Source organism: Carcharodon carcharias, chromosome 4 (assembly GCF_017639515.1).
Source record: "Carcharodon carcharias isolate sCarCar2 chromosome 4, sCarCar2.pri, whole genome shotgun sequence".
Lineage (NCBI taxonomy): Eukaryota > Metazoa > Chordata > Chondrichthyes > Lamniformes > Lamnidae > Carcharodon > Carcharodon carcharias.
The window spans coordinates 2,920,351-2,935,551 of record NC_054470.1 but is presented as its reverse complement, the minus strand read 5'-3'; the positions used below and the strand labels follow the sequence as shown (position 1 = coordinate 2,935,551).

The 15,201-nt window shown below is 44.7% G+C and overlaps 1 protein-coding gene across 5 annotated transcripts in view; it reads right to left on the bottom strand.

Moving 5' to 3' along the window:
• Positions 1-15,201, bottom strand: part of apc (APC regulator of WNT signaling pathway) — a 258,558-nt gene that overhangs the window by 77,410 nt on the left and 165,947 nt on the right. For all 5 annotated transcript variants that reach the window (XM_041185629.1, XM_041185627.1, XM_041185626.1 and 2 more), the window contains one exon: positions 11,540-11,741. In XM_041185629.1, coding sequence (XP_041041563.1) covers positions 11,540-11,741 — 202 coding nt within the window. The remainder of the gene's footprint in view (positions 1-11,539; positions 11,742-15,201) is intronic.

Below are 15,201 nucleotides of genomic sequence, written 5' to 3'. Positions count from 1 at the left end.
CTCACCAAGGTTCCGTAGGCAGCACCTTCCAAACCAACAATCGCTATCATCTAGAAGGGCAAGAGCAGCAGATATATGGGAACACCACCACCTGCAAGCTCCACTCCAAATCACACAATCTCAATTGGAAATATGTCGCTATTCCTTCACTGTGCTGGGTCAAATTCCTAAAACTCCCTCCCGAACAGCACTGTGCGTGTACCTGCAAGATTGCAGCAGTTCAAGGCAGCAGCTCACCACCGCCTTCTCGAGAGCAATAAAAATCTGGCCTAGCCAGTGATGCCCATGTCCCGTGAAAAAAATATTATTAAAAATTGGCAAAAGAAGCAATGATGACACAAGGGAAATTTTTTTCATGCAGCAAGTTGTTAGGAACTAGAAGAGCACTACCTCAGTGTGGTAAAAGCAGGTTCAATTGAGGCATTTAGGAGGGAATTGGATTATTTAAAAAAAGAATGCGCAGGGTTACAGGGAGAAGGGAAGGGAGTTGCATGAGGTGAATTGCCCCTTCAGAGAGTGAGCACAGACAAAAGATACCAAATGACCTCCTGGGCTGTAACTATTCTATAATTCTACCAGTTTATTAACATTCTCCAGTAATTTGTTGCAATCCCCCTCAGCATTGATGATCCCCCGACCCCCGATAATTTGTTGTCAAGTGCAAATTTAGAAATTGTGTTTTTGACTCCAATATCCAAATCATTAATGTAAATTATGAAGAGCAGTGGAACACCACTTTTGCCACTATCTGCTTTCTGTCTTGGGGCCAGCTACCAATCCATCCTGCCACCTGTCCCCTGACTCTATATTCTCTAATCTTATTCATTAATCTGTAGTGGGGCTCCTTATCAAAAGCCTTTTGAGAATCCAGATAAATTACATCTACCAGAATACTATTATCTGCTCTCCCCGTTACCTCCTCAGAAAATTTACTTAGGTTGGTCAAGCAAGATTTTCTCTTTTGAAATTTATGTTGACTTTTTTTTTGTTTCTGGGTGTGCTTCTATTCTCTCCCTTAGTAGGGATTCCATTATTATTCCTACCACTGATATTAAATTGACTGGTCTATAATTTCCTGGGTACGTTCTGTCTCCCTTCTTAAATATAGGAATTACATTAGCTATCCACCAGTCTTAAGGAACTTCCCCCTTTCCTAATGAATTATTAAATATAATGCCTCTGTTATCTCTCCCTAGATTTTTTAAAAACACGTGGATTGAATCCATCCTGAATTTATTCTCTTCAAATTTGATTAGATTATTAAGAACATAAGAAAGCAAGAATAGGCCCTTCAGCTCTTCGAACCCGCTCCGCCATTCAATGAGTTCACAGCTGATCTACTTCAATACCTTTTTCCTGCACTATCCCTGTATCCTTGAATGTTTTTAATATGTAGAATCGCATCAAGCTCAGTCTTGAACATACTCAATGAATGAGCCTTCACATCCTTCTGGGCACGAATTCCAAAGATTCACCATCCTCTGAGTGAGGAAATTCCTCCTCATCTCAGTCCTTAATAACCTGCCCCTTATTCTGAGGCTGTGCACCCAGGTTCTAGACACTCCAGCCAGGGGAACCATCCTTCCTGTATCTACCCTGTCAAATTTGTAAGAATTTGTATGTTTGAATGAGATTACAAGTCATTTTTAACAGGTTACCTCTCACTTTATGTTTAACCATCCTTTTTGACTCCTTTTCTATTTATTCCCTTGTCATCAATGCCTTCCCTCACTTTATTTCCCAGACTCTCCTTCCTTGTTTTATTTACATTTAGGCTGCTTACTTTTCTTGAGGATCCCTCCACCCATCTTACTAGCTCAAAGCCTTTGTTACCTTCCTATTTACCCTTTCTGCTAGGATAATGGTCTCATCCCAGTTCAGGTGGAGGCCATTCCATCATTTAAGCTCCCTCCTGGTTCCAGTGTCCCAAGAAAAGACAGCCCTTTTTCCCACACAAGGGGCAGTATCAGGAGTCTAAGTTGAGTGGCGGGAGCAGGAATGAGACTGACTTTTGCTTGAGGGCAGGGCAGCTGGCCACATGTGATTTCGTGCTGTTCAGTTCATTACATATGCTTATGCGAGGGACTCGGCGAGTCCTGTGGTGGGGACAGCTAGCAAGTCATCGTCCTTGCTCTTACCTCAGGAATTGAAGGTCCTGTTGCCATCATTAAAGGGCACCCGGACAGCTCACTCACTGCAAGCCAGGAGCTCTTGATTATTCGTCCAGAATATCCCAGAGTAGACAACATGTGGTCCCACGGTTCGGCAATGCCTCCCTGCAGGTTCTCCTACAGGCCGTCCAGGAAAAGTGGGAGGTCCTGTTTTTCAGAGATAGCAGCAGGAGGCCTTCCCACCTGATCACAATGGCCTGGATGAAGGTCATAGCAGAGGTTAGTGTCCACAAAAGAATTGCCCAGCAGGGCCAGCAGGTTAAGTGGCACTGTCTACTCACTTCAAAGTGATCCTCATAAGGGCATTTGGCAGTGTAAGTGTGCAAGTGCAGGGGGATGTCAGAGAGGAGTTTGGGTTGCAGGACTCAGCAGCAGATGGTTCACGTGCACTGAATGCATGCCAGCCACTTCACGCACTCAATGTTCCATCATGCTCCTAAACTGCTCATGCACCCCTGGGATGGCGCTCAATCCTTCTGCTTATCTACAGGGCAAGAGTGCTCACAAACAAAGCGAACGGATCAAGATCAGCAGCGGCATGCCAGACCTCAGCGTCCTCACCACCATTGACGAGGAAACCACAGGAATAGTCAGGGAGGACCACGCATGCACTGACAGCGAGACAGGACTGCCCCAGAAAACCAGCGAGGGTGTCTCCTGTCTGTGCCGAGAGAATGAGACATTGCTTTAATAAGGGAATTTGTCAGGCACTAAACCTTCTCTTTTCCATTCCAAGCACAAGCAAGAAGAGGAGCAAACCTACAGGTCCATCTCCAACACCACGCTCTGAGGATGATGCCTCAGAATCCTCAGAGGATGCACTGTCACACGTTCAACTGCACCCTCCACCAGCACAGAGACATTTGCCTTGGTGCGTACACATTTTAGAATGGGATAAGGGTCACAATCTGGAGAGCACATCACTGTCACGGGTTCACAACTGACAGACGAAGTGGCAGACGAGATCTGTGACACTTGCAGGACTGCTGGAGACCAGGTCCCTGCTGAGGCCCATGCAGGTGATGAACCTCTGGACTTGGGCATCAGAGACATGTTGGAGATGCAGAGAAGGTAGGAGAACATCAGGCAGAAATGCCAGAGGGCATGCGCAGACTGGATCGAAGGCTTGAAGAGTCCATCCACGTTCTGTCTGCTGTCATGGCTCTGGCACGCGAATGCTTAGCTGCCTCCTCGGAAAGGGTGGCAGATACCTTGAAGATCCAGGTCCAGCAGAACAATTTAGTGGCTCCCAGATGTGTGCTTAGACCTGCATTCAATTGTATTAGTTATGGGTGCAGGCTAGGTGAGAGGGGACAGGTCACCTTAACCTCCTTGTCAGTGCCCCATCTCTACAAGGAGTCAGTGAGGTGCCGTTGCGCACCAACAGGGAAGAGGAGTGCCAGCAAGCTACCCTGGGGGCTTCACCACAGGACATTCCAAAGGTCTCTGCCGCTCAACCTCTCCTCTGCAAATGACATCTTAGCCTCCCCAGCAGGTCAGGCCGAGGATGATGCACCTACACTTGTGCAGGAAATCCTTAGCAGACCGGGTCCTCTGGGCCTGCCAAAATCCCCACAGTCAACGGGGCATAGCAGTCAGTGGGCTGCCTCCACCTCAGCTGTGGATGTAGCGTAGTGTTAGGAAAAGATAGATAAAGAAACATTTAGGGCACAAAGGTGTATAATCACTATAAATATCAATCATAATTGTAAATGCATGTATGATTTCACCATGCTTCACTTGATGTATTCGCATGATACTGCTGAAATGATCACGTACATTTAAGTGCATTGCACTTCATTGCCGAGCACCCACAAATGATGTGGGCCTATGCAATCACCATTTACTGTATTACATGATCTATTGTGGAAGGTATAGGGTTTTGTAGGAGGCATCCTTGGGCATCACTGTTAAAAGTTGAGGCCTTGGTGCCAATCTGGCCATCCAGCAGGTACTGGTCAGCCGATTAGGATCCCTCAGACAAGGATTTTTGAGCAGCCTCTGCCTCTTGCTGCTGCTGTTCCTGGCGTTGGGCCACACGGCGCCAGTTCCTCTTCAGTTGCACCATGGCTAGCAAAATGACATAGTTGCCTTCAGCCATCATTTGGTATGCCTGAGGTGCTCTGCAAACAGATTGGAGTGACCCATGTAGTAATCACATTGTTTGAAACTTTTCCCTCCATCCCTGATCAATTGAGCCAATGGGAAGGCATATGTCTAGTATTGGTCTACCCCTGGTATTACCCCCACCACATCCCACCAAGCCCATACTGGAGGACCACAGATGAGTGCTTCTCTCATTCAGACATCCACATGCATGAATATATGTTGCCTGGACCGGGGTCATGAATGCCACGTCTAAGCACCATCCCTCCAAAACCCTTGAGACACATTTGGTAGAACCTTTGCCATCATAGGTGTAACGCCCACTCCCTTAACCGCCATTATTACCTACCCGGACACCTCTTGGTTCCTAGCAGGCACATTGGGGCCATCCTCCACCTGGGCACTGTGGAGCACAACATCCCTTGCCCACTCTGGCCATCCCTGCCTTGGTCAAGAGGAGATGGCCTTCAACTCAAGCTTCACTGCTCCAGACTTTGCTGGGATGCGCTGCAATGAGACCCACAAGTTAAGGAGAAATGCTGCTGCTTTCTTGGGGGTTTGACCACAGAAATGAAAATGCACTTGAGCATGGTTCACCATCCAGTTGACAAATGATCAGGTGCCCTTTTGGTTGGTTCACTAAGCACACCAGTCACTCCGCTCACCACTGGAGACGCTCCTCCTGGCACTCATCGTGGGACTGCGTTGCGACATTTGCAAGTAAAACAATGGTGCACATTGTGTAACAAGGAAGGTCCAGTACCTTCTATCCTCCCTGTCACCCAAGCTTCCTCATCTTCCTTCACCAACACCACATTATCCTTTATCAGCCCCCTGTTCACCTTGCACCTTCCCCCATTACTCTTAACCCTATAATACTTTGCTTCTTTATCCCTGCTCTCTCCCCTGAGCCCTTAACCGTCCAAGTGCACCTCCCCATTCAGACCCTGACCCCCTCCTGTCCTTAAGGCTACCATCACCCTGACTTTTCAAGGCCAGCCCCAGGAAACCCTACAGTACTGGATCATGACGCTGCTACTCGCATCCTACCGGATCCAACTCCCCAGTCACCATTACCATGCCCTCTGCCTCCCAGTACCCTAATCTTAAGACTCAGGACCCACCCCTCAACATCCATGTCCCCACCCCTTGGATGTTTTCCTCTGCCAACATCACTATTCAGGCAGTCCCTTCCCCAACCAAAAGCATGATCAACACCCGAGTGGATTAGCCTGCCACGGCAACTCCCACCGGACTGCCCCTGCACTCTCACCCCCGGGAGGCCTCTGCACTAACCCTGTCTCCATTGCCCATCCACTGCTCTAGGCTTTCTCGCTAACCTTCCCACTTTGCCAATCACTGCCCCGCTCTTCCCTGCTAAGCCTGACTCCCTGGGTCATCCTCCACGCACATTGCACAGCCACCACCTGGTCGCAAGCATTGACTGATTTACAGACGCTACCCAAAGAGGACAATGCAGTGGCTATTCACTGGTAATCATGGGAGAATGCTACCTTGCCAGGTTCATACCACTAATATGCAGTCGTAAATGTGAATGTTCAAGTTCCTCGCTGGCAGAGAACTTAATTTGGAGGGGGTGTTTAATTCCTGCAAACTTGCCTTTTAATGAGTATGCGTTACATGCAACTGCATACAATAAGGAGGCAGGCTTATCAGGGAAGAGCAGAGCAGTGGCTGGGCAAAAGTGGAATGGTTAGCAGGGAGGTCTGGAGCAGTGAATGGGCAATGGAGGCAGGGTTAGTACAGGGGCCATAGAGTCATCGAGTTCTACAGCACAGAAAAAGGCCCTTCGGCCCATCAAGTCTGTGCCGGTCAAACAAGTACTTAACTATTCTAATCCCATTTTCCAGCACCAGGCCCACAGCCTTGTCTGCTATAGCATTGCAAGTGCACATCCAAATACTTCTGAAATGTTATGAGGGTTTCTGCCTCTACCACCCTTTCAGGCAGTGAGTTCCAGATTCCCATCACCCTCTGGGTGAAAAAAATTCTCCCTCACATCCCCTCTAAACCTCCTGCCCCTTACCTTAAATATAGGCCCCTGGTTATTGATCCCTCCACCAAGGGGAAAAGTTCCTTCCTGTCTACCCTAACTATGCCCCTCATAATTTTATACACCTCAATCATGTCCCCCCTTAATTTCCTCTACTCCAGGGAAAATAACCCCAGTCTATCGAATCTCTCCTCACAGCTAAAACTCTCCAGCCTAGGCAACATCCTGGTAAATCTCCTCTGCACTCTGGTGCAATCACATACTTCCTATAATGCATATTCCAGAACTGCACGCAATACTCCAGCTGTGGCCTAACTAGCGTTTTATACAGTTTCAGCATAACTTCCCTGCTCTTATATTCAATACCTCGGCTAATAAAGGCAAGTATCCCATATGCTTTTTAACCACCTTATCTACCTGTCCCGCCACCTAAAGGGATCGGTTGACATGCAAACCAAGGTCCATCTGATCCTCAGTACTTCCCAGGGTCCTACCATTCATCGTGTATTCCCGTACCTTGTTTGTCCTGCCCAAGTGCATCACCTCACACTTATCCAGATTAAATTTCAATTGCCACTAATCAGCCCATCTGACCAGCCCGTCTATATCCTGTGATCTAAGGCTATCCTCTTCACTATTTACTACCCCACCAACTTTCGTGACATTTGTGAATTTACTGATCAACCCTCCTACACTCAAGTCTAAATTGTTTATATATACCACAAAAAGCAAGGGACCCAACACCGATCCCTGTGGAACCCCACTGGACACAGGCATCCAGTCACAAAAACACCCCTCAGCCATCAGCCTCTGCTTCCTGCCACTCAGCCAATTCTGGAGTCCAATTTGCCAAATTGCCTTGGATCCCATGGGCTCTTACCTTCATTATCAATCTCCCATGCAGGACCTTATCAAAGCCTTGCTGAAGTCCAAGTAGAATACGTCAAATGCATTGACCTCATCTACACACCTGATTATCTCTTCAGAAAATTCAATCAAATTAGTCAGACATGACCCCCCCTTAACAAAACCATGCTAAATGTCCTTGATTAATCCCTGCCTCTCCAAGTGTAGATTAACTCTGTCCCTCAGAATTGCTTCCAATAGTTTCCCCACCACTGAGGTTAGACTGATTGGCCTGTAGTTCTCTAGTTTATCCCTTCCTCCCTTCTTGAATAATGGTACCACACTGGCTGTCCTCCAGTTCTCTGGCACCTCTCCTGCGACCAGAGAGGTATTGAAAATTGTTGCCGGCGCCCCTGCTATGTCCTCCCTTGCCTCATTCAACAGCCTGGGATACATTTCATCCAGGCCTGGAGATTTATCTACTTGTAAGCCTGCCAGACCGCTTAGTACCCCCTCCCTTTCTATGCTAATTTCTTTAATTATATCACAGTCCTTCTGCCTGATTTCCATACCACGTCATCCCTCTCACTTGTGAACACCGACACAAAGTATTCATTTAGAACCCTTCCTATGTCTTCCGGCTCCACATAAAAATTACCACTATGGTCCTTAATGGGCCCTACTCTTTCCCTAGTTATCCTCTTACTCTTAATGTACTTATAAAATAACTTTGGATTTTCCTTTATTTTACCTGCCAATGTTTTCTCATGCCCCCTTTTTGCTCTCCTAATTTCCTTTTTAAGTTCCCCCCCTACACATTCTATAGTCCTTTAGGGCTGCCGCTGTTTTAAGCCCTTGGTATCTGTCATAAACCTCCCTTTTTCTCTTTATCCAATCCTGTATAACCCTCGACATCCAGGGTTCCCTGGATTTGTTGGTCCCACCCTTTGTCTTTACTGGAATATAGGCAGTCTGGGGAGCAAGAGGTGCAAGGGCCGTCTGGGGAGTAAGGGGTGGAGGGGCTGTCCGGGCACGGAGAGTGCGGGTTGTCCAGAAGTTTGACCCGCCTTTAAAGTCCTGAGAACTTAATTGCAAAAGTTCATCCCACTGTGGAAAAACTGATTCGTGGCCTCCCACACCTGCCAAGCTTCCTCCTGCAGAAGGGCCCGAAGATTCCAGCCCAGATCTTCATCCATGTGTTCATTATCCTGAACTGTCTGCTCCTACGCCAAGTTGCATGCGGCTTGGGCAGGAACCCAGAGATTGCTATCTTGAGCTCCTGCTTTTTAATTTATCGCCCAGCTTCTGAGACTCTTTTGTGGATAGATTGGAGAAGGTGAGCTCGTTCTCCTTAGAAGAGAGAAGGTTGAGAGAAGATTCGATAGAGGTGTTCAAAATCATGATGGATCTAGGCAGAATAAAGAGAGATAAACCGTTCCTGCTGGTCACAGGGTAGAGAACCAGAGGAAACCAATTTAAGGTGAAAAGGCAAAAGAACGAAAATTGACATGAGGAAAAGCTTTTTAAAGCAGCAAGTGGTTAGGATCTGGAATGCACTGCCCAAAAGTGTGGTGGAGGCTGATACAATCTGGGTCTTCAAAAGGAAATGGGATAAGCAGCTGAAAAGAAAATAATTGCAGGGCTTGAGGGAAAGGGCAGGATACTGGGACCAGCTTAGTTGACATTGCAGAGAGCCAGCATGGATATGACTGGCCAAATGGCCTCCTTCTGTGCTGTAACCATTCTGATTCTATATTTGGATTTACTTTATTTAATCTTTACTATCATATGGAGAGCCACCAAGCAAAATGTTGGAGTGCACAACAGACAAAAAACTAAGTTATGTTGGAAAGCCTCTGAACTACAATTAGAAAGGTTACTGTGGCTGCATGAAGAACTGAAGACAAACCAAAGAAAGCAAAACAGTGGCTTGGCATCAGAATGATAAAGGATTCTAAAGTCTGTAGAAAGAATATCAACCCAAAGCTACTATATCTATTCTAGACAAGTAGCATTCCAGATTTAATCCTTGCTCTGTGTAGTCAACTAATCTCACCAAAGGTGGATGCATTGGTTCTGCAAATGGTCACAACGAAGAAAGGGAAACTCAAGTTTCCTACTCCTAATTATTATACGTAAAGTACGTATGTATCCACTAAATACAAAAAGGATTGCTTTTTTGCCCTATTGTTCAATAGCCTGTGACACTCATCCTCAAGGCTCATATGTGAATGCTGGCCACTTGGATAAGCTGGTGACCACTGGAAGAACTGTATCTGAACAAGAAGTAAAGGGCTATTCGAAAGGCAAGTAGTGGAGAAAATTGGCGAGGAAAACTGACACAATTATACACACAGTACAATTTAACAAAAACTGCAGGCAATATTCAAACGAACCTGTCCTATACTGTGGCCGATGGTGCGCACAGACAAGAAATTTAACCAAAGAATGACTCAGTCACAAGTGACCAGCTTAATCATCATAATTTTAGCACAGCTCAGACAAACCTTACTGTTAGGGTTAGATTTTAGCCAGAAACTACCTGTTATAAAAGTTATTTCACACTAAAACGACCTTAAACTCAGCAAATGAGGGGGCTGCTGCCCGGCTTAGGGGATTTGCTTTCACTAAATAAATAAAAATAAGTGAAATAATAAAATGATGCTTGAATCTGAAAAGCAAATGTATCTTAGAATTTTTTGCTTTTGAAAATGTATATAAATAGCAACAGGTGGTTATATTATTTGGAAAAACTAAAATTAGGACAGGTATGATGGGGGGCAAACATTAGAACAGGAACGGCGTATGAATTTATTTTTGGAATGTACTCATCCATCTCTGACAGTGTTGTAAATAGGAGTGAAGACCAAGTATAGTCTTAAGATGTGCAGACATAATTCAGTTTCTATTTTAAAGTCATAAATTATGTCCTTACTTTCATATAATTCTTCACAGTTAAATAGCAAAAATTATGACTATTGGGTAAGCAGGAAAAAAAAAGGCTGGAGCATTGGAATTTCTTTGCAGTGGTAGCTGGGGAGGGGAAGGATACTAAGAAGCAGAAAAACGCATGCTGGAACAACACTAGTCATATCTAAAAATGAACCTGCTGAAGCTAAGACATACAACTACACGCATGCCAAATAACGAAAGCAACAGGCAGATTTAAGCAATCCCACAGCCAATTGATCAGGTCAAAGCTCTGCCACATCAAATCATGAATAGCGCTGGAAATTAAGCAAGCAACAAGAAGAGGTGGAGAATCCATGGGCATTCTCATCCTCAACAATGTTGGAGCTCAGCAAGTGCAAAAGACAAAATTGAAGCATTTGCATCAATCTTTAGACGGAAGTAGCAAAATATAATCCTACTTGGCTTTCTCCTGAGTATGCCAACACAGATCCCAGGCCACAGCCAATTAGAATCACTTTACATGCCATGAAGAAACAGCTAAGTGACCTGTATACAGCAAAGGCTCCAGTCCTACATCCTAACTATAACATTGAAGAGCTGTGCTCGAGAACTATCTGTCCCCTAAGCTAAGGTGTTCCAGTATATCAAGACGACAATGGACGCTTTGCCAGATATGCCGTCCACAAAAACCAGGCCAAATTCAACCCAGCCAGTTACCACACTACCTTCTTAATCCAAATTGTCAGCAAATCAAATTAATGAAGAAGCTGACATTCAACCAAGCAACATTCAACCAAACATGTTACGAAGGACTCCTTAATAGATCAATGGGATCAAGGGTAAAACTCTCCACTGGTGGAGTTATATTTGGTATAAAGTAAGACGATTGTTAATAAAGCTAATCATCTCAGCCCCAAGACATGACTACCAAATATCTTCAAAGCAGCATCCTTTGCTGTTGTTTCTTCTGCCGCTTCACCAATGAGCTCCCTTAAATCATAAAATGAGAAGTGGAGCTATTCACTGTTGATTCAGTGTTCAGATCCATTCGCCGTACCTCAATTAATGAAACAGTTCATTCCCACATGCAGCTATATCCAGACACCAACCATGCTTGAGCTGAATAACATGTATTATTTATACCACAAACGTGACCATATTCAACATAGTTCGATAAGTATTTCAACAGTTTCATTCTAAATGCGGACATGGAAATTTATAACCAAAAAAAAATCTGCCAGTAAGGTTTCATCATCATGAAATATGCTAGTCATAAGACTTCTACTTTATTACAGATTATTAATTAATAAACATTCACATGATATTTGAGTTGCTATATTAATGTGATATATACATAAGCATTCGTTTTAGCTTCACATGGTGTGAGTTAAAGAAGCGGCTAACCCAGAGAGAGAACTTTTGAGTAACTGCTCTAGATCCATACATTAAAGACATGTAGTTACTTGGAACAATATAAACTAAGACGTACCTTTCCTTTTCTAGCTCTTCCAAGTAGCCAGTGCTTTCTCGGCTTCCATTGACCAATCCTCTTCTTGGAATTGAACCCATTGGAACTGGGCTACACTCTCCTGACCGACCTGACACTGACCCTTCTCGACTTCCATATGAATGCAGTGACATCTTTGGTCTTAATTTTACTGCAGGTGAATTTGCACACTCCAAGTTCAACTCTGAAAAATAAAAGTATTAAATGATTTTACACCATTTTGCAAAATTGCAAAACGTAATTAAGATAGTGGTTTTCTCTGAAAACCATAAATCAGTATCAAGACAGTTTTAAAATAAGATTGCATAGTACAAAATTAATTCAAATAATTGGAGAAGAAAACTATTTAGGCATAAGTTGATAGAGAACAATGCACACACTGGAAGGGTTCATCCTTCATCACTATGAATCGGTACTTACTCAGCAAATACCTGCCCAATTATGATCATTTAGAGGCATTCAGCTCCAGACCACATTACATCCTTGCCCCAAACATGTACATTCTAGATGTGAATCGAGAGTGACTGCCCTTGACATTAAGGCGGCATTTTCCTGAGCACAGCAAAGAGCCCAAGTGAAACTGAAATCAACGGAGATTATGGTTGTTGGAGGCTAACTATTTTAGGCCCATAATGTTGAAGGCGATCCCATGCCGTATCCTAGGCCTAACTATCCTCACCTGCTTCGTCAATGGCCAGCCCTTCGCCTTGAGGTCAGAAGTGGAATGTTTGCTGGTGATTGCATTCAGCTCCATTCGTGAATTGTCAGGTAATGACACATTTCATGCCTGTATGCAGCAATACCTGGACATGAGCCAAGCTTGGACTGACAAGTGCCAGGCAATGACCCTTTCCAACAAGAGAGGCTCACCACCTTACTAAAACATCCAACCGCATTCCTACTGCCCCACCATCAGCATGTGCTCATTTGACATTGCTAGCCTATTCACAAATGTTCCACTTAAGGAAACCACAGATATTTGCACTACAGCTTTATATCATGATAATCTATATCTGCAACCATTGTGTGAACCAGTATTCACTAAACTTATGAACTTGGCAATGCGCAGTTGAGTTCAGTTTTAATGACACCAAATAATAACAATGCCCAAATAAATGGTGTTGCCTCTGGATCTCCTCTAGGTCCAGCTCTCGCAAATATCTTTGTTGGGTTCCATCAGAAACGTATCTTCGATGGAATGACACCTAACTTCCTACTCCTTGCATATTTCTGATATGCGGATGAAATGTTCGCTATATTTAAATTGGCAGCTGCATGTAATAATTTCCTTACATGTCTTGATGGGCTCCATCCTGTGCTCAAATTCACCTTTGAAATGGAGCAGTCAAATAAACTCCCCTCCCTTGATGTACTAGGCAGGAAATCTCCAGGGGGTTCTCTAACGGTCTACTACAAGCCTACCTTCACTGGTCAATATATGTGTTGGGATTCTTACGTTTCTACATGCTATAAGATTGATCGTATCGGCAACCTTGTAAATCGGGCCCAAGGCATGTGTTCACCATGCAAGCTTGATGCTGAAATAGGGTGCATGAAAGGCATCCTCTGAGATAATGGCTACCCTGAACAAATCATTTTGCACTGTATATCATGCAAACTCACGAACAGGCTTAAGAACATCACTTTCAGCCTTGAAAAGTGCCCAGTCTACCTCAGATTACTCTGGAAGGGCAAGGTATCTCAAAAACTTGAGCAACAGGTGAAGCTAGCTGCTTCATGCTGTGACTATGCAGTAGCAACATGAGTGGTATTCTCCACTAACAGGATGCTGCCGTTAAGTCAAAATGATGCTCTGCCTACCACACAAATAAGTAATGTGGCATATGAATTTCAGCGCCAGTGTGATGTTAGGTATGTAGGCCGTACGTCCAAAAGGCTGGTGGATTGTATCAAACATGTCCCAGCCACAATTCGCAATGGGCAAGGTACAGACCATACCCAACCAGCCCGTGCTTGCAAAACTCAAAACACTGTATCCAACAGTTGGTGCGATTCTGCAACAGGAAGCATTTGCCAAATAATCCACAGTGTGCTAAGAATTACGCTGACAATCAATTTAAGGTCATCAGTCGTGCTTGCTGTGTGGCGCATTTACATTGTACTGGAAGCTACTTATATTAATACACAGGATCCTGTTCTTTGCAGACAAAGAACATGTACACACATTGCACTTGCTTCAGCTAAACAAAATAAATGACAGCCATTCATTGACTCATTCCTCAGGGCAAGCCTTAAACATTAGGGTCAAGCTGCCTGGTTTAAATTTCAAACAATGCTTGGCAATTAAGTGTCAGTCACCATCACTGGTGCATTCTCCATGGCCACGCCTCTATCACAGTCCACATGACAACCAATCAGCATTCTCTTCTCATATTGTATAAATTGTTGTTTTCCCCTATATTGGTATTCTTGCGAAGTGTCCTGATGAGTGCAAGGTGAAAAGCTTCGACATCTCTTTTTTCAGCAATTTATTTCTCAATTAACTGAAACAGATAAGTTGGGCATATTTTCGACTGTTGTTTATGGGGCAATGCTGTTAAGAAATTGGCACTTTGGTTGTCCCAAGAACAACAGTGGATGATACTTGGTTCAATGAAGAACGCAGGAGGCAGTGCCAGGAGCAACACCTAAAAATTAAGTGTCAACGTGGTGAAGCTACAACACTGTGGAAGCAGCATGCAACAGACAGAGCTAAGTTATCCCACAACCAATGAATTAGATCAAAGCTCTACCAGTCCTAGATCTCTGAAGGCAAAGGAGCATGTTAGTGGGGTGGTGAAAAAGGTATATGGGACACTTGCCTTTATCAATCGAGGCATAGATTACAAAAGTAGGGAGGTCATGTTGGAGTTGTATAGAACCTTATTGAGGCCACAGCTGGAGTACTGTGTGCAGTTCTGGTTGCCACAATACAGGGAGGATGTGATTGCACTGGAGGGGGTGCAGAGGAGATTCACCAGAGTGTTGCCTGGGATGAAACATTTAAGTCATGAAGAGAAGTTGGATAGATTTGGGTTGTTTCCGTTGGAGCAGAGAAGACTGAGGGGCGATCTGATCAAGGTGTACAAGATTATGAGGGGCATGGGCAGGGTGGGTAGGGAGCAGCTGTTCCCCTTAGTTGAAGGGTCAGTCACAAGGGGATATAAGTTCAAGCTGAGGGGCAGGAGGTTTAGGGGGGATATGAGGAAAAACCTTTTTACCCAGAGGGTGGTGACGGTCTGGAATGCACTGCCTGGGAGGGTGGTGGAGGTGGGTTGCCTCACATCCTTTAAAAAGTACCTGGGTGAGCACTTGGCACCTCATAACATTCAAAGCTATGGGCCAAGTGCTGGTAAATAGGATTAGGTAGGTAGGTCAGGTGTTTCTCACATGTTGGCGCAGACTCGATGGGCCGAAGGGCTTCTTCTGCAACATGTGATTCTGTGATACCACATTGAGCCATGAATGGTGGTGGATAATTAAACAACAAACCAAAATGAGACAAGCCACAAATATCCCCATTCTCAATGATGGGGGAGACTAGTACATCAGGGCAAAAGACAAGACTGAAACAACCATATTTAGCCAGAAGTGTCGAGTAGATGATCCATTTCAGCCTTTCCTGAGGTCCCCAACATCATAGA